The sequence below is a fragment of the Lingula anatina genome, chromosome 1 (assembly GCF_051362555.1).
Source record: "Lingula anatina isolate TDL-2025a chromosome 1, LinAna3.0, whole genome shotgun sequence".
NCBI classification, from domain to species: domain Eukaryota; kingdom Metazoa; phylum Brachiopoda; class Lingulata; order Lingulida; family Lingulidae; genus Lingula; species Lingula anatina.
This window is the reverse complement of record NC_141767.1, coordinates 28,129,775-28,157,230: the sequence shown is the minus strand read 5'-3', so window position 1 is coordinate 28,157,230 and position 27,456 is coordinate 28,129,775. Positions and strand designations below refer to the sequence as shown.

Genomic DNA, 27,456 nt, shown 5'->3' with positions numbered 1-27,456 from the left:
TTAATAACTTAGTGGACATGAACTGCTTGTATTTGTTCTTGGACTATGCAGCAGGCAGGCTGGTACAAATTTTCATGGCTCTAAATCATACTTGAAAAAACTTATAATTTGGTTTGTTGTGAAACAAGAGCCCGTTGTGTAGATAATATAATCAAGAGGAATTATCTGGTCAATATTTGCATCAATTTCATTTAAACATTTCAATGGATTATCTGGCAATGCTCAAAGAACAAATGAACAACTTTTTTTCAACAACAGATGTTTATTCTCACTTGACATTCATTGCATTACCCAGTGATATTTGCATGCTTATTAGGGTAGACTTTTACATTTGATAATAATGGTGAAAGTGCATCCATCATTGAATATAGAATGATAGTTATAAAGGCTTAATAAGATTCCATTATATGCTATCTTTTTCAAATCTTTTACCAATGATTCTGACCACATCCTTAATGATTGACAAATCAAAGAAAAATCTATGACATTGCTATCTGATTTCATCATTATGCTGCTAAAATGTCTAATACAGTCACAGTCTTGATACTGAGCAAAACAAATGCACTAAATGACCTCTTATGGTATGGGAATTGGGAACTAAAGATGTAGCAGTTACAAAATTAAACAAATTTTAATATTGTGATATCACTCTACTAGGAATGTTTTATATCATTCACAACCACTCAAATTGTTCCCTGGTAACCAATAAATATATCTGACAACAAATAACAATACACATTTAAAGAAAAGTAATTTAGTTTTTCTATTACTACACAGGTAAGCAAACTTGCCCTTTCCTTGCTATTTTCATTGGAATAGTTGAATCAAAAAGACCCATGAATGTGCTATTACAATAGGCCTTTCATATACAGAATGTTTTTATTAACCATAGAGAAACTTGCAAATGCCACTTAAAAGTAAATGCTAAAGGTAATGCATTATCAGAATAATCATTCATGATCTGCCTGTATCCCTTTATCCAATTTCTGCTCAATTGAAAAATATCACATTTAAAACCAAAAAATTAATAATTCAATTTTCAACTGATCCTTGAAGTAGAGTCCGCATAAAATTATGATTTAACATGATCGTATAATTGGTCCCATAATTGATTTCTGATTAATGGAATGTCCGATTAATATATGAGAAACATCTTTTAAAATATATAAATCACATATTTAAAATTCTGTCAAATGAAGTTTGTCTCATTTTCACAACAGACATTAAAATAACTTACAACTGTTCAACTGAACAACTTCAATCTATAATTGTGAAACACACAAATGATCCCAGATTTTAACATAACGACACCGACCACAAACTTCTTCACACATATTTTAATGCTTTTAAAATATAATACTGACTAAGAAAAGACACCCTCAATTCCGACTGCAGCTGTTTTTCTGACATATCATGTTGAATGGAAATAATTTAAGTTGTTTTACACAGTTATAATATTGACTGTGAGCTGAGATCTGTCATGTTCAAGTTTATGTCACCACCTGTCAAAGATGGTACGTACAAGTACAATATATATGCATCACTGCATTTTCTACATTTGAGCTCTGAAGGTACATTAGGTACACAAGTTGTCATGCAGATTGAGGACTGCCTAAAGTAAGTTTTTTAAAGCATAATTTCTATAAAAATAGAGATGTTGCATAACACTCAAACAGTTTTCAAGTTTAAAATCAATGCAATTTTTTAGTTTGTCCTTACATTACAGAAAACTAGCAAAGCGTTTGACACTAGAATCAATTTTCTAAAAATCAAGTGACCACACCCCTGAAAAATTTCAAAGAATCATTCCTTATCAAAGCAAAAAATAATGTATTGCATGGAGTATTTGTAACTAAAAAGTTTGATACATTAACTTTGTATTCTAAAAAGCACTAGGCAAATATAAAAAGTGTCCCTAATGTGCTTTCATTCACCAATAGCAATTTTAAAACACTGGCTTTCTAAAATGCTTTGCAAACTAAAACTCCACTTTTCTGACCATATCACTGCTGCTGTTGTTTATAACTCACTAGTTAATGCGAGTGGTATTCATTCATTCTCACCGAGTACACAACAGTATTCACGTCTGGAAAGAATGTTAATTTCTTGAAATAGTCTCATCTTATGGCAGAAAACTGACTACAGCTTGAAGTATTCATAAAACTGCAATGTAAAATATATAAGCCATTAATAATATCTATGACCATTCTGTTACCTTGTCTATGTGAAAAGATTGTCTTTCCCATTTTTCCACCTCATTATTCATTCTTTTTAACACTAGTTTTCATCCCTGTTTGTCTCCAGTTAAACAGTTACAAATATTAAAGTGACTGACAAAACGACTCAATACCACTGTCCATAAAATAATTAACACGCCACTTCATGCATGCCAAAAGCTTCAATAAATACCATCTAGTGCATGTGAAATGAACACAAGAAAATGAGAGACAAGACTCAAACTACAAGATACATATCAATTCTACTCAAGCTCTACATACTTTGTGACTCCTTGCCTCTGGATCTAACCATATTCCATATAATGGCACCTATTTTCCTACTATGCCTAATTTCTGTTGTAAATTTTTAGAAGAAACTTTGTTAGCATTAGCTTTCAGGTACATATCCCCTCCATTCTTTGCCCATTCTCTCTCAAATTCTTGTTCCAAAATTTCTGCTCCCCTTTTTCTAGTTAGGCCAGTTTCCTCCATACTGAGCTCACACATTTGCATGTCATCCACACCTGAAAAGAAGTACATGGTGATAACTACGCACTCCCAGCTACAACATAAAACACTTGAGTTTAACCTTTTTGTTCAACTAATAGTTGGAAGTTGTACTGCTCTCTTTTAAATGTCAGGGCACTTTGGTAGGAAATTTAATGAATTCCAGGTGATCATATACATACATATTACGAAAGACTCTGCTTGTAACTGATACTAGAATTCTTCAGCTAACAACAAGCAATTAAAAAGTATATCAAGATATCATTTAAAACTATTCTAGGCTGTTGAAACTTTTACAGTTAAAAAGCGCCCTACAAAAATACTAACAAAACAATCCCCACTGTCAAAATATGTCTTTCAAAACTAACCTGCTAACAACAAAACTGGTTGTTTATCTGGATGAAGCTCCATCTGTCTAGAAATCCATTTGCCGTCAAAGTGTGCAAACCACCAACCCTTCTTCTTGTTCTCTCCATCTCTGTGCTGATCAGAAGGACGAACAAATGGGATGCGGAAATACCGCTGACTAGCCTCTTCCTTCTGAGCACTTCTCGGAGGTATTGCAGGCGGTGCATTACCAGCTGAAATATGGACAAGATCTACTCAGCCATGATTGTTACATGTATTTTTGTATTTGCTAATCTATACTGACCTCCACACATAAAGCACACTGAATAATAACAAAAGAGACCCAGAATAACTTGCCAACTGTTGATTAAATACCAGCTTAGGCCCTTGCCACATTCCAAGAAATATATTTTGATTCCATGAACACCTCAGTTTGGAAGCTTACTGGAGCCTTCTTCCCTGTACTGAAATGTATGTACAGATTATGTAGTCCTTGTTGGGCTCTTAAACATGGGTGATCACAATAGACATGCAATAAACCAGGGAAGACATCCCTTGCTGATGAAATCCTTTTTTAAGCAGTTGGTCTTAAAAACTAGCTTTTTCTCCCAATGCCTTTTTGACTAGCTACAACTAAAAATGATACTCAAAGCCTTCTAAATCTTTGCATCTCCTTAATGTCACCATGCATTTCAAACAATCATTAATAAAATAAATATTGACAGACAAAAGAAGTGCAAAACACCTCAAAATATGTAGCTTTTAAAAGTAGATCATACACTATCATTTTACTTCAAATAAAGGAAAAGCGAAAACAACAGTCACCCACATCAGGTACATCTCAATCAAAGCAAAATATACTGAAAAGCTTAAAAATGATGTTCACACTGATGAGAATGAAGCTGAAGAAGAATGTAGAATACCTTTGGTTTGTTTCTGCTTGTTGCCACCATCTTTAAAGAAAAGAATTGTATAGAGAAATATTGAAAACAGTTTTCTGCTTAATGTCACTAATTTGTAAGTAGCAGTGACAGTAGTTGTAATTAATAAAAAGGAATGTTAAATAGCTGTAGTTAAGATTTGTTTAGACATGCTTGTTGTATAAAATTTGGCAATTTGGCAAATCATAAGAAAAGTGTTAGTAATGGTCCAGCCAGTGAGGGGTTTATCAGTAGGATTATGGTTTAGTATTAATCTTTTATCTACATTACAAAAAAGTTCTAGGTCTGAGGTTTTGAGGCAATTTTTGGAGGGAGGTTTTTAAAATTAATTTCAAACCACTGATTAATTAAAAAAAATCATTTAACTTATTTAAATTCATGAAAAATTGTCACCAGTTCTTTGATTCATAGGCACCTTAATTTCAAGTGTTAATAAGTACTTCTTTGTCATGCAAAAAAGCTACTAAAATGTAAGTAATAGACAGTTTCTAATTTCAATTCTCAAAATAAACTTTTTAGTAGAATTGCTGCACATTAGAATAAACACTTTTTAACTTTGGCTTTGCTATAAATCATTTTTTTATAAGTCACACCTGCACCAAGCAATACTGCTGGTTAAAATATTAAATAATATATCAAATATTGGTCTAATGCAATAAGATGAACAGATGACTGTAGCTAGCAAAGCAATTATCATAAAGTAGCAGCAGTAGCTCTAAATTGTATCATAATAAGTAAAAGCAGAAAATTATGCACAAAATTTTCATGCATGTTAATAAACATGGTTTGTGTATTATCCATCAAATGCCATTGCATATATTAAAAGCAATTAAATACCATTATACTGCAATTTTTATTAACGAAATATTCAAACATATATAAGAAAATGTATTAATCTCAAATATCAACCTCTAGCAGAGTTAATAAAATATTCAACATAACATTTGATGGATAAGGACAAGACAGCTGTTAACCAGTAAACATTGCAGGATGAATCATTCATATTTGCAAGTTATATAGTCAACATTCATTTAAACAAACAATTGAACAAATATGTCGCATTAATTAATTAATGATTTAAACTCATTTTCAAAAATCAAATAAAAATCAACAAAATGAGTGCAACAAAATTCAAAATACTGTGGACACATTTTAAATACAAAATACAACTGTTGGAAAAATCAAGCACATAATTATGCTTAATCAATTATTCTGAAATTAAATTTTAAAATAAACAGCAAATCAAAATGATACATTAACACAACTTGAATAAATGATACACTTTTATAAATAAAATCTAAATGATAATTAACAGACATTAAAATGTGTTATAATTTCCGTTGTGAGAATATTCATATTTAAACCATTCATTTTCTTAAGACTGACCTTGTTCCATGACATACTGTGGCGCCCTCTCCTCAGTAGATTCTGGTTGCTTGGTTTGGCGTTCATTAACATTGCGCTTCTTATTCTTGGATTTCCAGGCATGATAAACTTTTAGCCTTCTGTGAAACTCCTCGCGACAAGCCTCTAGCAGTTCAACATCTGGCAATGAAAGGTAAACCTTTGATTAAACACAGAATGGATCATGAAATTGTTTAAAATATTTCAGAAATATCTCGTATAGCCTTCAAAATGTTAACTTATTGCTAGACTGCATGAAACACTAGTTCCCAGAGGGGAAAATAATTAGCTCTTACATTATTTCAAAGAAATGAATTTGAATGAGAGTCAATAAAACAATAAAATCCTTCCCAGTACATAAACCAATTTCTCAATCTCTAAAGATCCGTCTTACCACATGAGGTGTTGATAGCATCTCTGAGCTCTGCATACTTCCATTTTGCTAAATCAAACTTTTTGCCTGCAGCTGCCTGTCTCTGGGCCATCACACTCTCTGCCCTAGAGGTTTAATTAACATTACTTATAGTATATGTTTACTCTAGCACAATAAATTCAAGTCTATTTCCTTACATAATCTAAAATCAAATTGGCAAAAATATGTTAACAATGTTCGACTGAATTTATCACTGATTTATCACAATAAATGTTTGATGGCAAATCATCCAGTTATTTGTCTGGAAAAAAATCTGCTAGATTAAGTCCAGTATTTATAAAAACTCTGTAAAGCACTGGAATAAATGACAAAGGCAATTTCAGATGTGTTCACGCATGCCAGCATCACTTCAAAATGATTGTTTATTCTAAAACCAATACATATTTCACGAAAAATCTGGGTACACATTGAACAAAAACTGGAGGAATAAAACTAAAATACAATAAAACAGACATCCTAGGGGATTAATGTTGTCTTGATAAATCTTTCTATCTTCTTCAGTGTGCTTATATTTCAAAGGCATGTTAGATCCTCTTCAAACATGAAATTAATACCCCTGTTCCAAAAATTGCATTTTAACTTATAGAGAAAAAGCAGGAATGCATTAACTGCTCACTTGGCTCACCACATTGCAAAAGCATAACTATCATATAAAATGCCTACCTTTGTAGTTGCACTTCTTCTACTTGGCTTTGATCTTCTGAAGCTAGTCTCAAGGCCAACTCACGATCCAAACGTTCTTGTTCCAGCATCTGCTGCCTCTTGGATTCCTCTATAGCTTCCTTCTCTAGCTGCTTCTGAAGAGCCTCCTAAAATACATACATATTTTTTTTATCAACTTAAGTGGTAATTTATTTGAAAGGTGACTGTTCTCCGGAGATCAGTCCAAATTATCATAATCAATGATCTTCAACTAGCATAGGTGAATGAAAGACTTACTGCAGCCTTGCGGTCCTCTTCCTCCTGTCTCTTTCTCTCTTCCTCTTCTTTCTTTCTTCTTGCTTCCATTTCAGCCTTACTGCAAAGGTAAGATTAATATGCCCATTATATTAGTGACATCATATTTAAACATATTGTGCAACTCTAAATATGAAAGTTTTCAAAACTGAACAAGAAAGACAATCCATGAATCACCTTTTAGTCCATAAATCTAAAAGATGCAATTTCTAAATAGCTTAATGATATGAGTGTGAAACACTTTTCAAATATAATTACATTCTTCTCTGTTCTTCTTCTTCTTTTCTTTTTCTTTCTTCTTCCTCTTTCTTTTTCCTTTCTCTCTCCATTTCTTCCTACAATACAAAATTACAAAAGCAACATTTAAAATGGAATCATTACAAAATATTCCTTTCTTTTTACTTCTCTCTCTATTTCTTCATACAACACAAAATGACAAAAGCAACATTTAAACCATAATCGTTACAAAACCATACACCGTCATTTTGCTTCCATATATCCTTATAATCAATTTCGTCTTCACGTTATCTTATCTGTAAATAAATGTAAATTGTACAATATTTCCAACATGACTAACCTGAATTTTTCGAAGCCTTTCTTGTTCTTCTCTGTTTTTTTGTGCTTCCAATTTCTTTTTCACTGCCACTAACTGTTGATCCATGCTAGTCAGCAAGCTGTTATAGGCATTGTCTACTTCCTGTCTGCTCATGGGTGTATTCTTTGGAAAGATTTTTTTGAAAAACCATTATCAAACCATAATTTCCACAACATTCATTAAAGAAATACTCACAATTTCAATAAAATCAGGACACATTTTGTTACTTTATTAGCAGATCAGAAAAGTGTCTAAACATCTATTTATTCTCTACCTCCCCCTCAAAAAAAAAAAAAAAAAAAAAAAAAAAAAAAAAAAAAAAAGCTACCTTGATTTTGACAATAAGTGCCTCAATGGACTTTTCCAAAGCAGCCACTTGTTTACTGGACTCATCCTTGTCTTGTTTAAGCTGGTTCACTATCTGCTTCATGTTCGGTAGTTGACCCCGCAGAGTTTTAACCTTTTTCAAGGCTTGCCATCTGAAAAACAACATAAACATATGGCTAATGAAAATATTTATAAATATACCCTCAAGTTTTTAGGATATTAAATTAAGCTTTATATTTCATTAAAAAATAAGCACTGAAACTAATTTTAAACCTAGATGAAAAGAATCACATAAAGTTACTTTACCTTGGTCTGTATTTCTTCACACAGATCCACATGCGCACCGTCTTCTGAATTTTGATCAACATTTCACGGCGGAATTTGATCTTATTCTTCACTGAAAACATAAAACAGCAAACAGGTTCTTATTATGCTGTTAGCTTTTATAACATCAAATAAAACTATCAAACTTGCAATACAAAAACAGCTTATGTTTCTTAATACTTTAGAACTTCATATTCAACTCCCACGTTTGCACAAATTAAAAAAAAATTCTTTTCTTTTTTGCAAATCAATCTGACTGCCTATTTTATCACTAATTACTTACACTTGATAACTGAGAGTGCACACCACTGGGCTTTCTTCCACCTTGAACAGATCAGCCATCTTTTGACTTTCTTCACTAACAGGGCTAGATTCTCAGGGTCGGCTTTCATCATCTGATCAAACTCTGCAAACTTTCCAGGTCTAAAGAAGACTTTGGTCAAGCCAAACTTGAAGTCATTTTCATTGAGACCCAAGGCTTTAAACAGGGCCTGAAATTATGTAAGTCATGAATAAGAAATGGTGAAATTCTAGTGAATATATAAAAAAATAAGGATTTCTAATTAAAACCAGTTAGGCTTGTGCATTTTTTTCTTTAATAAAAAACTTAAAGCTAATTTTTGCAGAATTCATATTTGACTGGATCAAAACAACCTAAAGCTTTTACTGCCAAGTTACATAGTTTTCTGTTAAAAAAAAAAAAAAAAAAAAAAAAAAAAAAAAAAAAAAAAAAAAAACATTCTCCATATTTAAACATTACCATAAATATTATACAAACCTTGCAGAAAAGCCTTGGATCCAGTCTGGCCAGCTCTGGTGGCAAATACTTCTTGTACATGTTGTATAGCTCTAAGAACTGGGTTCTTGAAGGGTAGCCTTGCTGCATGAGATCTAGCACAGAGTTCATACCTGCAAAACAGTCAAAGAATTCAGGACATGTTAAGTTGTTTATCCAATAAGTAATAATATAAGTTTCTTGTATGGCACCTTACATACTACCTCAAGGCACCTTACATGGATAATATAACTAAAATTAATAAAATTACTGCAATATTTAAATCTAAAACACTCATCGGAACCATTTATATCCAACAAATGAATATACAACTTTTAAATACAATAAGATTGGAATTCAGGAAAATTTTAGTTTACATTTTATGATATGAAGATTAATTTATAACTGAAATTCAAGACCAAATTCTAAATTTGGATTAAAAGGAGACTACTGGTGACCATATCTGGCAAATTGGACAGAACTCAAGAACCCATAGCACTCTCTTGCTATGGGCCATAGATTGCCATGGTCAATAGAAAACCTCTCCAAGACTTTTCAAATCCAGTTGTGTATTAAATCTAAGTTATTTCTCATAGTTTTAAAAAAGAGGCCAAACATTTCATGATATGTATCAAAATATATTGAAGCAATAATTATACTCAATAAATATTTTGCATCTGGGGGGGGGGGGGGGGGTTCTTTAATTCTTGTCATGTGTGTTTCTGGGAAATAAACCATTAACTTCTGCATATTCCTGAGTATAGTATTGCTCACCTGAACACTGGAGCTGACTCAAGATTTGGGCCCCTTCAAACAAGTGATCTACCATCTTCACATTGGGTTTAATGCAACGGATAAAATTTGTTCCCTGAAAAAATTCCAACAACTAACAGATTATCAACAAAAATAAATTTGCCTTCAAAACTACACATGCAAATACAAGCATGGCATTTGTTAAATGAAATTAGGAGACAAATGGTGTTTACTTCTAGATACAGTCAGCAAAGGTTCAAAGTCTAAGACCCCATTCCCACAGATTTTAGATCGATCTATCCCTGTGGGGAGACTCACTAGATTACTGTCAGCTTAGCCAGCTTAAATGTCTGTCCTGCCTACTAAAAGCTGTAAGGGGGTAATTAGCATGAACCCCCAGGGAGTTAGGTCAATCTAGATGAATCAATCTAAATCTATGGGAATGCACTCTAACTCACAGTGCTAGCCAGCTTGTCCATCAATGTCTTCAACTGTGCTCTGAACTTGCTTCCCACACTGATGAAATTCAGCTTCCCGCTGGCTATCTTCTTGGAGGTGGGGTCATCAAAGATTGTCTTCATGAGGGTGCTCTTGCTCTCCTGGACCAACACTTCCAGGGAGGTGTGGAGAGCATCATTGTTCTTCTCCAGAAATTGTACCTTGGAAAGAAAAGAAAAATTGAGAATTTGACATTTTAATATTTTTTGCAATGGTGTTACTCCTTCATTTATAACTGACTACCTGACTTGTAAAACATCATAATACTTCAAGTTGAACCAATTGGATGAATCAGAAATGGATGCAATCAAAATTTACTAAAAATTTTGATTGAAAAAATGTAACAGATGACTAAGCACTCACTGTGTGATAAACCACTGCTCCAGCAAAATGGCGAACCAAAAAGCCTTCATCATCACGCACATCACGGTGGCTCTTCAGTTTAGACTTTCTGGGAATCTGGTGGAAAATTGCAAAAAGAAAATACATTTCTATTTTTTACTTTGAATAGCAGCCAAATATATTTTAGAGTAAAAGTTTTTTTCAAGGTCTGAATTTCATATAGTTTGAATCTTGCAATGTGATAAAAAATTAAAATTATCAAGAGTGTCTTTAAAACAAATATTTTTTCTACTTACGGAGATCCTGTAGTGGCCTTTGTTTTTAGTATGCACTTCAGTTGTAAAGTGGTCTGGGGATGGTCTTGGGAGCTTGTGTTCTTCATCTAGTAAATCAAATATGCCCTTACTCTTCCCTTCAATCAGTTCTGAAATAGAGAATATGTTGGCTTAAATGATGACTCTCTTAAGGCTGTCAATTGTGTTAATGTAGCTGTTGTAATTATGGTAATGTACTATATAATATTATATATATATAATGCGTGTTCCTACCATATACATATTTCTAATGATCAAGGAGACTAGTAACCTTGAAGACTGCAACTGGATTTCAGAAATCTTACATGTAAAATCTTTTTAAAATAACAATAAAAAAAAACACTGAATCAATAACCTACCTATACAATCTGCATTGTCTATGTAATCTATGCGTTTCACATTAAGACCCTCTTTTGCATACAGTTGTTGTTCCTAAAGAAAACGGTATCTAAGTGGTTAGCTGTTACACTAAAAATTATTAACAGATAAGCAACTAAGCATTTTTAAGTTAGAATTTCAAAAGGGTGCATTACTTATAAAGTGCATTAGGGTTAAAGAAATTTATTTATTAATCTAGGTTTGGCAAGTGATAATTTATATAAATTAGATAATTTTTCCGTTAGTTGTTCACAGAAGTTCACAGGTAATAGAGCGCATTCAATCAAATGTTTTCCTACCTCTTTCAGTATTCTTTCATTAAAGAATTGCTGCAGTTTCTCATTGCAGTAGTTGATACAGAACTGTTCAAAGCTGTTCACCTGGAAATATTCTAAAAGCAAAGAAAAAATTACATCAGTACATGAATAACAACATATGAATATCATTCCTAAATTGCACAATACTTACAATTGTTCACAAGAATATAAAGGAATTTAATGAAACTTTTGATTTCAAAAAGCAAATAAAAGAGATGTTAACATATTATGTCATGAGAGATGATATTGGGATTTGTATTTAATTTTTGGTTTAAGATTTACTCCTTTTGTTCTCCTTCATCTCACTTTGCTTTTGATCATTCTTCATTACCCCCCTCCCCGTCCAGTCAACTTTACTAAATGTCATTTCAATGTCTAAAATATTGCAACTCAAACAGTACAGAAGGGTTTCCTTACCAAATCCAGCAATATCCAGCACTCCAATATAATATGAAGATGATTTGAATGGGATGGCCTGGTTGACTCTGTTGACTATATAGTCAAACAGCTTGGAGTATACAGCTTTGGCCAAAGCATCCCTAGCACCCTGAGCCTCATACACCTTCAAGGGAACCCTGAAAAACACAGGTATGCTTTGATACTTAAAACTTACATGAATTAACAATATCTTTTACAATGTAAAGGAACTCATAACTTTGTCAATCATGGGCCTTATTGTATACTTTTGAAAAGTTTTATCATCATTATTAACACTTTATATCTTGTATAACCTGTTTGTTGCTTGTTTTTCATACTATCCTATCCTATCCTATCCTATCCTATCCTATCCTATCCTATCCTATCATATCATATCATATCATATCATATCATATCATATCATATCATATCATATCATCTATGGGACTCTTGGTAAAATACCTACTTGATGACCGTCCCCTTGACCCCACCTCTGGTGGCCTGCATCACTCTACTGACCAGAGCATCTTTCAGTTCATCTTCATCTACACCCAGCAGAGTGGCAGCTGCCTTCAAACTGCCTGCTGTGGAATCCTTTAACTTACATCCTCCTAGGAATGAAAAAAGAACAAGAACATACTACACCGAATAAGAAATATTTATTGACATGTCATATTTCTTACTCTATGCATTTCAATATATTTTCTGAACTTCTCAACCACACAAGCAAATAAGACAATCAAGCATAGGAAAATGGAGCACTTGGCAAAGAAAAAACACTTAAACAATCCATGAAATAAGGACTATGCATCTGATCATTGGTGACATTAATGCAAGGTATTTTCAATACTGCGCTGTGGTATTTCCTTGACATATAGAATTTCACAGTGCTGTAAAACTGAGACAGGTAGTGCCACATAAAGCATATAACACTGCTGCTACCAATTAGCCACCAGATTATTTGACAACGCCCGTGAAAGAGAAAAATAAGGAGCATAACAAAAGTGATGTATGAAATTGCCGCAAAAATACACACATCAATATGATACTTGCTGCAGGGTTCAAATTAGACCACAGATGTGGCAATTCATATAACCAGGTTTGAAAAAACTGCCACATACATTTTCTTTTCAGGTCCAAAACAACATGCAATAGATAATCAATATGTTCAAGAATGAATGTATGTTCAAAGATGTTGCACTCAAACCACTTACATGCAAAGCACTTTGCATAACAAATATTTAGGCTTTATATTCAATTAGCAAACAGCCCACTTTTGGCAAATTTACACTTCCATAAAACCTACATACATTTAAATATACTTAATTCAACAGCTACAATAAGCAGTCTTGTTTGATTTTGTAACCTACAAAACTGGTATCATGTGACTTTTAGGTAGGAAAATGCTGAATTCAGTCTAACCTAGGTTTTAAAACAAATACCTTATTCCCATGCATAAATTTCATAAAATTCATTTTTATGAGCCTTCAAACAAAATATTCTAGGACACAGGGCACAGAACATGAATATTTAATAACATTTTTGCACAGCACACTCATTACTCTTGCATGTCTTGATCTTAACCTTGAAACCTCATCCTGATGCCAAATCATATAACTCTAGTAGAAAGGCGACTCTTAACCTTTAATGCAAAATCTTCAAATGACATATCTTAAATGGCATCAAAAGAGAACAAAATAAAATGCCATCTGCACCCCCAGATATGGAGCATGCAACAAATGCAACACTGTCTACCATACTAGACAGACAAAATTTAGATAGTTATCATGCTGCATTCAAATCTCACCTTCTGATGCTTCTTAAAATGAAAACGTAAAAACATTAACCAATAATAGCTTTTATAGATATCAAAAGCAGTCTAAGGCGGAAACACGTTAGACTAAATGGAGATAAAATATCAAAAATTAGTGAGAAAATAAGTAAACAAGCTAAGTTATAAATCTGGAAAAACTGACAATTAAAGCTTACTGATATAATCACTTAAAATAAAGGTTGAATAAACTAGAGGATCAGAGAGGCGATACCGCCTCCAAATATTGTACCACCAGCTGGAGCAAACGCATTCGTATAGACCCCCACATACACAAAATAAGGGACACAGCCACCAGTTTTGTGCTTGACAAGCTGTAAAAATGCAATTAAACTATTGCAAAAAATATATATGGTACAATCAAATTTAAGTTCTTCGTAAGGTAGGTCAAGGGTCAATTTCAAGGTCACAGTAAATTGCCAGTATATGACTTCCTATTCAAGTTCAAGAGTAACTATGGACCTATCTCTGTCAAGTTTGAAGTTAAAAGAGAAAGAAATTAGCAGAGTTCAGTTCATGATAAAAAGTAGGTCAAAGGTCAATTTCAAGGTCACACTTAGATTGCCAGTATAGGACTTCCTATTCAACTTCAATAGTAACTATGGACCTATCTCAGCCAGTTTTGGAGATAAAAGGGAAGCAAAATTTGCAAAATTCAGTTCATGGTGAAAAGTAGGTCAAAGGTCAATTTCAAGGTCACATTTAGATTGCCAGTATATGACTTTCTATTTAAGTTCAATAGTAACTATGGACCTATCTCTGCCAGTTTTGGAGATAAAAGGAAAGCAAAATTTGCAAAATTCAGTTCATGGTGTAAAGTAGGTCATAGGTCAATTTTAAGGTCACATTTAGATTGCCAGTATATGACTTCCTATTCAAGTTCAATAGTAACTATGGACCTATCTCTGCCAGTTTTGGAGATAAAAGGGAAGCAAAATTTGCAAAGTTCAGTTTATGGTGAAAAGTAGGACAAAGGTCAATTTTAATGTCACATTTATAATGCCGGTATATGACTTCCTATTCAAGTTCAATAGTAACTACGGACCTATCTCAGCCAGTTTTGGAGATAAAAGGAAAGCAAAATTTGCAAAATTCAGTTCATGGTGTAAAGTAGGTCAAAGGTCAATTTTAAGGTCACATTTAGATTGCCAGTATATGACTTCCTTTTCAAGTTCAATAGTAACTATGGACCTATCTCAGCCAGTTTTGGAGATAAAAGGGAAGCAAAATTTGCAAAATTCAGTTCATGGTGTAAAGTAGGTCAAAGGTCAATGTTAAGGTCACATTTAGATTGCCAGTATATGACTTCCTATTCAAGTTCAATAGTAACTATGGACCTATCTCTGCCAGTTTTGGAGATAAAAGGGCAGAAAAGTTTGCAAAGTTCAGTTCATGGTGAAAAGTAGGTCAAAGGTCAATTTCAAGGTCACATTTAGATTGCCAGTATATGACTTCCTATCCAAGTTCAAAAGTAACAATGGACCTATCTCTGCCAGTTTTGGAGATAAAAGGGAAGCAAAATTTGCAAAGTTCAGTTTATGGTGAAAAGTAGGTCAAAGGTCAATTTTAAGGTCATAGTAAGATTGCCAGTATATGACTTCCTATTCAAGTTCAATAGTAACTACGGACCTATCTCAGCCAGTTTTGGAGATAAAAGGAAAGCAAAATTTGCAAAATTCAGTTCATGGTGTTAAGTAGGTCAAAGGTCAATTTTAAGGTCACATTTAGATTGCCAGTATATGACTTCCTATTCAACTTCAATAGTAACTATGGACCTATCTCTGCCAGTTTTGGAGATAAAAGGGAAGAAAAATTTGCAAAGTTCAGTTCATGGTGAAAAGTAGGTCAAAGGTCAATTTCAAGGTCACATTTAGATTGCCAGTATATGACTTCCTATTCAAGTTCAATAGTAACTATGGACCTATCTCTGCCAGTTTTGGAGATAAAAGGGAAGCAAATTTTGCAAAGTTCAGTTTATGGTGAAAAGTAGGTCAAAGGTCAATTTTAAGGTCACATTTAGATTGCCAGTATATGACTTCCTATTCAAGTTCAATAGTAACTACGGACCTATCTCAGCCAGTTTTGGAGATAAAAGGAAAGCAAAATTTGCAAAATTCAGTTCATGGTGAAAAGTAGGTCAAAGGTCAATTTTAATGTCACATATAGATTGCCAGTATATGACTTCCTATTCAAGTTCAATAGTAACTACGGACCTATCTCTGCCAGTTTTGGAGATAAAAGGAAAGCAAAATTTGCAAAATTCAGTTCATGGTGTAAAGTAGGTCAAAGGTCAATTTAAAGGTCACATTTAGATTGCCAGTATATGACTTCCTATTCAAGTTCAATAGTAACTATGGACCTATCTCTGCCAGTTTTGGAGATAAAAGGGAAGAAAAATTTGCAAAGTTCAGTTCATGGTGAAAAGTAGGTCAAAGGTCAATTTCAAGGTCATAGTAAGATTGCCAGTATATGACTTCCTATTCAACTTCAATAGTAACTATGGACCTATCTCTGCCAGTTTTGGAGATATAAGGGACTAGATGTTATAATTTTGGAGTTACCATAATGTGCCTTAAATTTCGTACAGAAAAAATTAATTAAAATAAAGAAAATGTCATTTTGGTCAAAATTCTTGAAATAGGAGGTGCTCTGAAGTTTCAGAAGTTCAATTTTGATGAAATAATGTCATTTTTGAACACAAGTTGTCTGCTTTGCCAAGCCTTATGTTTTATTTTTCCAGAGTTCAAAATTTATTATCCGTTACCGTACTGCACATTTTGCTTTTACCACCAATATGTACTTTTTGATACAGCGTAACTCGAAAACCGTATGGAATACAAAAAAACCGAGACCACCTTCAGTGTTGGGCTTTACATGCTCTACAAAATGCAAAAAAGAATGGGTCTCTAGCATTAACGGTTCCCGAATTAGAGACAGTTTTCAGTTTCGGTATCTTATGGCCGCTACTCCCGTGAAAATGCACCGATTGACCCCAAATTCATGGAGATGAAAGATGACCTGAAGGGTAACACTTTCCAATAATATTATTGGTTAAGTCTGTGTGGTGTCTGAATAACAGGGCAAAAAAATTTTTTTTCGTAAAAAATTTCATTTTTTTGAAAATTTTGGCCCATTTGACCTTGAAGTAGAGGTCAAAGGTCAAATCCAAGGGTATATTTGAAATCTACACATATGACTTTTGGAAAGCCGTCTATAGAAATTTTTCCCATAACTCCTTCCGTAGGGTAGATAATTAGCATTTAATTTTGCCATTTTTAGACAAGGGTGCATTGCAATGAGTGCCACACCCAGACCCCAATACCGACAAAGCCCAAATTTTACGTGGAACGAGTTGAGATTATAGGTGACCTAAATCCATGAGATGGGTACAGGGGCCCTTACCGTCTAGTAGGAGAAGCGGTAACGGTAGCCGTCCGGCGGAGCCGGCGGAGCCAACGGAGCCGGCGGAGCCGGCAGAACGATCCGGACGGGACCGAAACCATGTGTACCGCCAGCGCTAACGCTGGTGGTACAATAAAATTCAAAACACATTTCTGTCTACCAACAACATAAATCACACAGAACAAGATCAGTTTACATAAAAACTGAAATTTCATGAAAGGTGACATCTAAAAACAATCAATTTTTCTCTGTGACAAATCCTTTCAAACATCCAGCATTTGCCCATATGCTAATACAAGCAAAAGAAGCACCTACAAAACAAACCTTAGATGCCAATTTCAGAATTGGTATACTGGAATTTTTATCTTTCTATGCCTTCCCTTTTATATCCCCATGGAATTTGTACTAAAAAAGCAAAAATACGCTAAAAACTTAGTCGTACAAGCACAATACAATTACACCTACCCTTCATGTCCTCAGTGTTTTCTTCAAATGCAATGTTGCCCAGATGAAGGACTCCAGCCACTACTGAGTAAATGGACATCTTCTCCTCAGGGGTCATCCCCATCCCTGTCATGGCCTTGTCCAGGGCTTGGAAGTCTTTCACATCGTCCAGTTGGGGATCATGCAGACTGCCCTTGGCCAGGTACTAAATAGCAGACAAAATTTCACTATGTTTCACTAGAAATACATTAAAGCTAATGCTTACTAGAAAAAGCTCAGACAGCACAGACATCCACAAAGTCCGTGCCATTCTCATTATAATAAATCTACTTATCAATGGATAAACTCAAAAATCTAATCAATTCTTAGACCGCATTCTCAACGAATTGAGCCAGGCTTTACAAATCCTGAGACTAAAAATGGCGGACGTACATGAAAGAAAAACCGCCTAATCTTTTAATAGTCTCTCCGTCTCTCACACGCCTCCCCACACGTCGTCCCTGCGGGGTACAGTAATTAAATCTCGGCTCCGAACATGAATATCTCCGTGAATATCTCTGGTGATATTATCTCCGTAGATAGTCGATTCATTGCTGCTCTACGGGCCAATTCATTCCTTTTTCGTCTCTGTTTTGAAAGATAATAGAACAGAAGAGCTTTTTTCCTTCGATCGCCTTCAGCCGCCATGCTTTCTTCACCACGAGTTTAACTGATCAGCATGCGCACTTAATATTTCTCAGGTAGCTTCCGCATAGCGAACGGAGCCGAGATTTAATTACTGTACCCCGCAGGGACGACGTGTGGGGAGGCATGTGAGAGGCGGAGAGACTATTAAAAGATTAGGCGGTTTTTCTTTCATGTACGTCCGCCATTTTTAGTCTCAGGATTTATAAAGCCTGGCTCAATTCGTTGAGAATGCGGTCTTAGTCAGTTCATTTGTGGCATATCCTGTAAATTTTATTAAAATCTATCCAAAGCTAGCCAAGTTAGGCTGTTTACTAATAAATTAACAAAGGTAAAAAAATAACCTTCATGGCAGAGATGATCATCAATGTGTATCAACACCATTAAAAATGAGTAGAAATCTTTAAACTCTACCAAACTGTTCTTCACACATATAGCATGTATAAATCAAATTAAACAAATATTACCTATAATCTGTAAAATCTATTCAAACATTCAGAAATCCTGAATTAATAAAACTTTTGAACAACCTTACACATAAAATTGAGAATTTTGTACTAAATTTAAATCTCAACCAGGTGGATTGTCAGTCTTCCTGGATATATATGAACCTACACTGTGGCACATGTACTGCTTAACCCCTTACTTTTAACCATCTTCTTTTATTCTAAGGTCTTTGCATGCAAGGACTAGTACTTACCTTCATGTTTCACCTTATTCTTTCTAGACTTCATACAATTCCTACTATCCTGAATAATTCAAGTTTTAAGCCCATTGGGCTGACACATGCAGAAAGACCCATTACTATAACAATTGGTGATGTACCAGTGGTTCCCCAAGTATACACCAAGTAGGGGGATTGGGGGGGGGATGGATGAGTTCAAAGTAGGTGTTAGTACACATGGCTAATATGGGAACCCTTGCTTAAAATAACTCACCTTCGATTTTGAAATATTTCCTTTCAACTGAAAGACATTCACTAACTTATTCAAATATCTGTTTAAGCAATAAACACCGATTCTGAAGTGTGATGGAAAGTAGTATGAAACAAAATTGGAAGTATTCATTTGTTGAAGAGCCAAAAGAAAAAGAATTTAAAAGATCTGGAGCAGCTAAATCGTAGAAATTTCACATTTGCTGAATACAGATATTATGTATAGATTTACTTCCCCACCCACTCTGTAATTAGCTACATACCTGTTTGCTTTTTCTATCCTGTGCCAATTTTTTCTCTGTATCATTTTGGCAGAAATACTGGGTGCATCCACGTCCTATATACTATAAGGAAATGCAACAGTACATCACAACAACAGGTTAGCATGCAATGGGTGAACTTTGTCCAAAACAATTACAAATTTTGGAGCTTACTGCACTTATGAATCACATCCTTGACTTATTACATTAAGAATGCATGTGGGGAGTTATGCTACAAGACAATTACAACACTGCAAAAGAAATAGGGGAAACAATGTGCCAACTTCTTTTTCATGCGAACAAAGTGGTCACTTTGCCCTGGAAAACAGACATAAGCTACAGATAACTTAAGAGAAAGAGTCCTTCTAAAAAGTAAACTTCTTCATTTTTATCCATATACACAACAAGTCAAGAGGTTACAATGATATTCAGATGACAACAATCATTCAAAAAGCCTTTATTTGACTACTTTCGATCAGAATTGCCAATCAATGAAAAGCATCATGTGGTACTATATATACAGATAGAAGTAGTCATTACAAAACAATTATTGTCACTTTTTTTCTGAAATCAAGAGAGCTAGATACATGCAACCTACATGAAAATTATCAGGTGATGTTAATCCCAGCTTCTTCCTTGTGTCTTCAGGGGCCCCAGCGCAAAGACGGTAGAAAATGTGGTAGTTGCGCTCTTCTGGTCCCTGTACACAGATGCGAGATTTTTCAAGAAGGTAGTGGGAGATAAAGCCACCAGCTACAGCATTCTGTCAAAAAAGAAGAAAATCATATAAAACTTATTTTGCTTGGATTACAATTAGTTTACTAAATATTGTCACTAATGTAAATTCTACCTTTTCAAAACAATACACTACAATTGCTTTTTTATTTCTGGTTCATTTACAAAATTGCTTGCCTTATCATTGAAGTGAATCTCAACAAATTTTCCAAATCTACTGCTGTTGTTGTTTCTCACAGTCTTGGCATTGCCAAAGGCTTCCAATAGTGGGTTAGCTAAAAAATAAAACATGATTATCAATGCTGTGGCAGCACTTCAACCAACAATGCAAGCAAAATTAACAACTTGAATGTCATGTTTTGTCCTGTTATTCTGAACAAACGATTCCAGAACATGTACATAGTTATTTTCAAGAATGAGGACAGTTTGTCTAGATATAGCAATCCCCAATTCCCGCTAAAAAAATTCCAATAAATATGATTTTCTTGAAGTGACTACTTTGGCTAAATCGTTGAAATCACTAGTCATTTCTAAATGTTAATAAGTATTTATTCTGTCAATATTTTCCTTCTCAGGCAACTCAGCAAAATGAATAAATCAGTATAAATTTAATTTATAACACCTACACTCCACAATCCTTTCTTCAATAGGTCCAGCATGGGTGCCCCAACTCTCAGTGAGATACTTCAAGATGTATTTGGTGGATTCTGTCTTTCCGGCTCCAGACTCTCCGCTCACTATGATAGACTGGCTCATCTTCAATGACCGCATATCACGATAGGCCTTGTCCGCTGGAAAATACATAATAATAATCAGTGTTGATCACTAATATAATTTTCACCACAAAAACAGCGTGGCATCAATTTAGAATACCATGTAGTTTATACTAACATTTTAATTTGGGATTAACTTATATAGTCCTGAAATTTTTAGTAGTGAAAAACAATACTGAAAATATCAATTTCGATACATAGTTAAAATTAATGAAAAAGTAGGCCATTTGGCAATAAAGGAGAAGTATCATAAGGGTGATCAAATCCATTTCATAGCATACAATGATACGTCTTTCCCTCCATTATTCTCTCCCCTGCCTTTTATTTATTTTGCTAATCTACACAAAATGTCAACATTTAGAAGTATAGCATCAATAAACCAACTTACCTATAGCAAATACATGTGGAGGCATTGTTCCCAAAGATTTCCCCTGATATTTCTTAATGGTAGCTGAAGAATACGCATCAGGTATCTCAAAGTAGGGGTTCACTGCTATAAGAATATTGGCCACATATGTCTGAAAAAAAAATATTTGTGCTTAGACATTAAAAGACCATGAGCATAATGTCAAACTAATGACAGTGAAGAAAGTAAAATTCTTTGGAGTATATCTCAACTATTCCTCTTTTTATGCCTATTGTATGAGCATACATGTATTTATTTATTCTTTTATTTGCATTTACTAATTTTTTCCGAAAATTGGTTTCATTTTTACATATTACAAGTAAAAATACTATAATTCTACGCCGTTGAAACAAATTCATTAAAAACACGGAAGTAGATTTCTCCTTCCTTGTTAAAAATACAAATATACTTATTTTCATATTCAAAACAGAAAATGACACATACATATATGTGATTTTTGGTGTAACGGATTCTTATATTGTTGAGTAAGGTGGCTTCATTGAGATACATCAAGGCACCTGAAACAAACAGAAAATGAAAATCAATAACAATGGCACAGTGATATTAGGCAATTGAAGGCAGCTAATATGGATTATGTCTAACAGTGGTTACAATCAAATCAGTACATTGTTGTAATGGTGGTTATAAAAATGATTACATAAACAAATCCAAGAAAAATAATGAAAATATATTTAAAACTGTAAATAATAATATAGAAGCTGAAATGCAAATTGTTTTACAAAATGGATTTTTAAACAAGGAGTATACACATATTTAATTAATGTAGATACTGGATTTCATGCATGGAAGGTAGGTTACGTAAGTGTGTGAGATAGGTAGGATTTTAGCCTGACCAAAAACACCTTTTAATCATCAATGAAAGCAAACCAAATTCCCAATGCTAATTACTGGAAGCCATAAAACAAGCTGTGGGTATAAAGGATTTTAATTAGTAAGAGAAGACTGCATGCAATTTCAATCTGTTCCAGCTGTTTCAAGTTTCACCCACCCAGTAGAGCAGGGATGGAATAAACCCACAGCTGGTGCATAATTACATGCTATTTCACAACTGAGACAAGGAAAAATGGATCCTAATTTACATTTTCATCTCTTAAACCAACCTTTCAATGTAACTTTAAACTATAAACACCATAGCAAAAACATTGCAAAAATATTTACGCAAACAGAGAGAGAGAGAGAGGTTTTCAAAGGGAACCTGCCTTGTTAAAGTACAAAGCCACTCAGAAAATTTGAAGTAAAAAAATGTTGTTAACTTTTATAAAAAATAATCTGATCATGCTGCTTTTTGAAAAGAGCCCTGTGTGAACCACACTATATTACACGGTAAATTTAAAGTAAAATAAAACCAGGGTTTTGCAGTTACAGGGAGAGGTGTTTCAGATGGCAACAATGACAGGAATGACAACACAGTGCTGAGAATACATACATGTACAGTCACATAAATAACAACTACATGTTTGTCTTCATTCTCTGATTTTGAATAAATTATAGACATCATATATAACTAACACACATTCTCAACAAAAATAATCATATAAACCAAAAGTGGGGATATGGGTTGTGATACAGAAAGGATATAAATATCTAGACATGACTATCTTTTTTACAACTAAAAAAGCACAGTCACAAGACAATATTTGTCAGTACAAAAGTACTTATTATTTTTAATCCATGCAATACATGCAAGAACTGTCACAAATTTCAACCCACAAAACATGTCAGCAAAGGCAGAGACATACTTTGTATTTCTTTTTTTTCGCACGTTCTTTCAAATGTGTTTGTGTCATCATGCAACCAGATGCTTTTATCACCTACATGTTGTAGACTATAAGTATAAGCTGACAGCTTGTTGATACCATATATCAGATCCTTCACTACGACAGCATACTTCAACCATATACACTATATGAATACACTATATAATCTAGTTGCCTGATGCATGCACAGAAATATCATTAACACAACTGTATATCTCTTTCTTAAAAGTGTGTGAAGCTATTTGCTGATAATTGCTGAGATAATTTTTGCTTATCAGATTCTTTAAGTATTCAGCTGTAGCATCTGTGTCACTACAAGATGACTAAACCGGACATCATGCGGAGACTGGTTTTTGATGTGCAGTAAATAATTATCAAATCTTGTAAAACTGAAACATGTGGAAACATGAACAAAAATCATGCTTCAAGGATATATTCTGGAATAAAAGATCTTACTGACCCCCCCCCCCACACACACACACATATAGAAAAAGACACATGTGGACCTGTCACATATTAATACCAATGAACATGACTAAAATACAGTTTACTTACAGTTGTCTTCTACATCCTTGTTATCATATTCCTCTGCTGGGTACACACGATCATATGCAGCACTGATAGCCTACACACAAAGTCAATTGAAAAGTAAGAACAACTACATGTACACAAAATTAAAAATTATTTAAACAATTTCCTAGTTTTACTTTCAAAATAATATATTTATTTTTTAATGCGTGCTTACTGCAATATTCATATAGATGTAATAACAGCACATTTCTGTCAAATTAATATAAAAGATAAAAATAAAAATAGGTGCCACTGCTGTTACTGTAACAAAAATGCCATAAAATTATGAAATATTTTACAATATCATAACACACTCTCCATATAATAACAAGAGATCTTATTTTCCATTCTTGAACGTGAATCTCAAGTAATTGGTAACTTACACTTCCTGGGGCATCAAATGGTTCCACAGTAATAGTATCAGCCCCTATGTCAATGATGCGACCAAGCTTGAAACCCTGGGACGGGTGGGGCACCCAAACCTTCTTGCCACCATCCATGGTGGTGCTGCTGGAAGAATCCCTGAATCAAATAAAATAAGACAATCAATTCAGCACCACAACACGAGACCAAAAGGGTTTTCAAACAGCTCATCAATGGAAGATAAATGAAGTGAAGTGAAAGTGCCCTTGCTAGCTTTGCTATAGACTCTTCACATAATATTTTCAGGCTCTGAAATTATGATATATAGGTGAGAATTGCATGTCTTCTTTCCCTGTTGCCAAGCAACATGTCATGACAACCATAACTACCAGTCTGCCTCAAGGCACACTGCTTGCAGATACTTGTTGATTCATTGATTGTAAGAGGATATAAAGCAAGATTTTCATCAGAAAAATACAGAAGGGCGGGTGTCATTCTTGTGCTATGAAGAAATCACTGCACTTTCTATTAACTGTAGATGTGTAATAAAATACTTTATCAAAGCACATTAATGATGACATATTTATGGTGACCACATGATTTATTAAATCATCACTTCAAAATTAGAAAATAAGTAGACAGTCTGGGAGATATTAAGCCATAAGATTCAACCTAAACAAAATAGGTTGATAAAATTTCTAAAACTGAAGCCATTAAATCTCCTTTGATAAATTAATATTACTCAACACCAAATTTGCAAAAAAAAAAACTAATGTAACTACACAGTATGAAAGACTCTATACAGCTCGTGTTCAAATAGGCAACAAAAGTCCATGGTGATATATATATGAAATATATGAAATTAAATATGGAAATATTCTTGCATGACAATTAAAATAAACCAGACAACTGGACTTGCAGGTCATGAACAACTCAACAGCACATATGATTTATGGCCCCTACAGTTGTTATCATAAAAACAGAAATAATTATCATTCATGCAACCTCATGTGGAAAAGAAACCTAGATACCAGGCTGTCAATTCATGATATGGTTTATGCTATCACTAGGCCATACTAGTACTTATGACTAAACCATAAATATAAAGGGAAAACAAAAAAGCCATTATAATAAGACTGAATAAAATAGGACATATTACCTAAATAAATAATTCCACATTTGATTTTGTTCTTTTATATCTTTTTTTTTCTTTCATTATAAGTTTACAAAACTAAAATTCGTGTAATGAATTTTCTGGACAGGTGTCAGATTTCTTTATAAGTCCCCTTCAACCATATACTGAAAACAATATTGTAGAACTGTTCCTTTCAAACAGAAAAGAGTTTATCAAAATACTTTAAGATAATGATTCCAAGTGAACCAGTTCATCTTTACTGATGCTAATATGTTAATGACACTGGTTTGAAAATAAGACATAAATATGCATCAGGTATGCACAAATACCAAAGAAGATCTTAGAACTGTCATAGCAATAATGAAATATGAGAAGATACTCAACAATAGACTTAGCTATGATACTGATAACCAGTACAGCCCATTATTTGACCTTGTGGACTTATAATACTTTGTTTGATTATGGCTAATGGACAAATGGACAATCAGTATTATACCTGTACTACATGGTCATTAAACTTTGTTCATCTTGAAGTGACTAACAGAAGTAATAGTATACTACCGTACTGTGTGTACGGATATAAAACATCTTGTGATTAGATAACATACAAACTTGAGTTAAATCACAAGGCCCAGTCCAACTTATCCACTGCAGAGACATTTAGAGAAAGAAACTTGGGGTTAACACTTAGCTGTCTACTTCTGGATTAGATAGTATGCTTCAAAGCATGTGTCAACTATATGACCCATCTATCAGCAGGACCTTGATAAGGGGCATTCTTAGAATGAGACATATGTGCAAACAAAATTACTGTACAATATATTATGCTGTTAATAATCTCATTTGGTCATGGTTTAATATTCGCTTAAACAAAAGTGGCTTATTCCAAGGCAATAATGAATAATCACAAGTTACCTAAAAAGTACTGGCATATAGCTGAGTAATTCTATTAGTACTGCATCTAAGTTTGTTTAAAATATTTGTTTCCATGAAATGCCTTATAAAAGAGCAAACATACATATATATACATTGTCTCCACATATTACACTGTGTTTCTATATTAAACAAAGACACAATTGAATGAATGAGGATAATCAAACCAAATCCACATGGAACAAAATTCTAAGATCTATCTATTATTATCAAAGATGACGCATTTTGCAGTCTATAAACATGTTAAATAAAAGGCGTGGCGCATTCTTTCACGCGCTGTACCCACCCAATTGTTTGTCGCAATATGAGAATGGGTAACTGTTGACTTTTCACTAGAAATCACTTAATCAGGAAGTTCAGTCATTGATGACATTATTCAGAACCAACTTAATTCACTTTCAGTGGTCAGCGAGACGAAGTGTAAACTATGCAACTGTAAAGTCTATTTTACTTATGAACACCACTCTCTTGCCGTGACTTAATACTTACCAAGTTTAACTGTTTTTAATGCCGATTAGGGTGGTAGATTAGGCCGTCGTTCGCTAAACAGGTGAGCCGGTAATTGGTTGTACTACACCCACGTGAAAAATCGTACCCTAAATAAATAGTTCCTTCAAAGAGTGCCCTACTTTTATGCTGTATCACAATTCATACAGAATATAATAATATGAACAAATATTTGAAAGAATATTGATCGCATACGATTAATATTTCAACTGTGCAACATATTAGTTCGCGTATTAATATACCTGGACAAATCGACCTTGCCCTCTTAATGACGTTTGCGGGTTCACAGCTACTGCAATAAACAGTTTGTTCTCAACCGACAAAATTCGCTCTCGTATTTTGAGCAATCCTTTGAAGAGTTCATTAGGTTTTGCTTGTGTCGAGCTGAATTGCAGCCTGGGGCACTTATATCATAGGTGCACACGGGTAATGACAGATCTTATCTGAGGCTTTACCTAACAAATTTGCAAATCCAGCCATGTCTTATTTTTAATTGCAGTTATCCAATTATTAAACTGGCAAATTTTTAACGTTTTATCTCAATAACAAGATTGCATGCATGGTCCACTCTTGCCATTCTGTGAATCAACATATTGTTCTGCAGTTTTTATTATTCCCGTCGCCACAGTTGAAGTATTTGTTGCTTTTTTTGTTACCTTTCTAATTTGCACAGTTAGTTTAGAGCGATGTTTTGTTTTTATTACTTGAATATTCAGTTCATCAGAAAACCTAGTAAGCGATAGTGAGCAACCCCTTTGAAACTTTCTTTGCAAAACGCATTTGGCGGAAATTTGTTTTTTTTTTTTTTTTTTTTGGCAAATAAAAAAGACAAAATGATAAGGCCTACACTTAAGG

The 27,456-nt window shown here is 33.9% G+C and overlaps 1 protein-coding gene across 4 annotated transcripts; it reads right to left on the bottom strand.

Moving 5' to 3' along the window:
• Positions 1 to 242: 242 nt before the first annotated feature.
• LOC106175921 (unconventional myosin-VI) lies at positions 243 to 26,774 on the bottom strand. Of its 4 annotated transcripts, XM_087002578.1 has the most exons (32): positions 26,584 to 26,774; positions 24,047 to 24,185; positions 23,649 to 23,718; positions 21,760 to 21,833; positions 21,298 to 21,427; positions 20,763 to 20,927; positions 20,314 to 20,411; positions 20,000 to 20,164; positions 19,405 to 19,485; positions 19,146 to 19,172; positions 17,545 to 17,728; positions 12,313 to 12,457; positions 11,847 to 12,004; positions 11,412 to 11,503; positions 11,094 to 11,166; positions 10,717 to 10,844; positions 10,442 to 10,537; positions 10,039 to 10,239; positions 9,602 to 9,695; positions 8,831 to 8,961; positions 8,336 to 8,543; positions 8,035 to 8,125; positions 7,730 to 7,880; positions 7,384 to 7,524; positions 7,065 to 7,141; positions 6,789 to 6,867; positions 6,513 to 6,658; positions 5,811 to 5,914; positions 5,399 to 5,557; positions 3,995 to 4,024; positions 3,092 to 3,304; positions 243 to 2,740 (listed from the first exon to the last, which is right to left on the bottom strand). In XM_087002578.1, exons 2-32 carry the CDS (start codon positions 24,161 to 24,163, stop codon positions 2,547 to 2,549), a joined length of 3,822 nt encoding a protein of 1,273 aa, XP_086858704.1. In that variant the 5' UTR covers positions 24,164 to 24,185; positions 26,584 to 26,774; the 3' UTR covers positions 243 to 2,546. The 4 variants fall into 4 exon arrangements, with proteins under 4 accessions (XP_086858704.1, XP_086858706.1, XP_086858705.1 ...); XM_087002580.1 differs by lacking the exon at positions 3,995 to 4,024; XM_087002579.1 differs by lacking the exon at positions 19,146 to 19,172.
• Between the last annotated feature and the right edge of the window lie 682 nt (positions 26,775 to 27,456).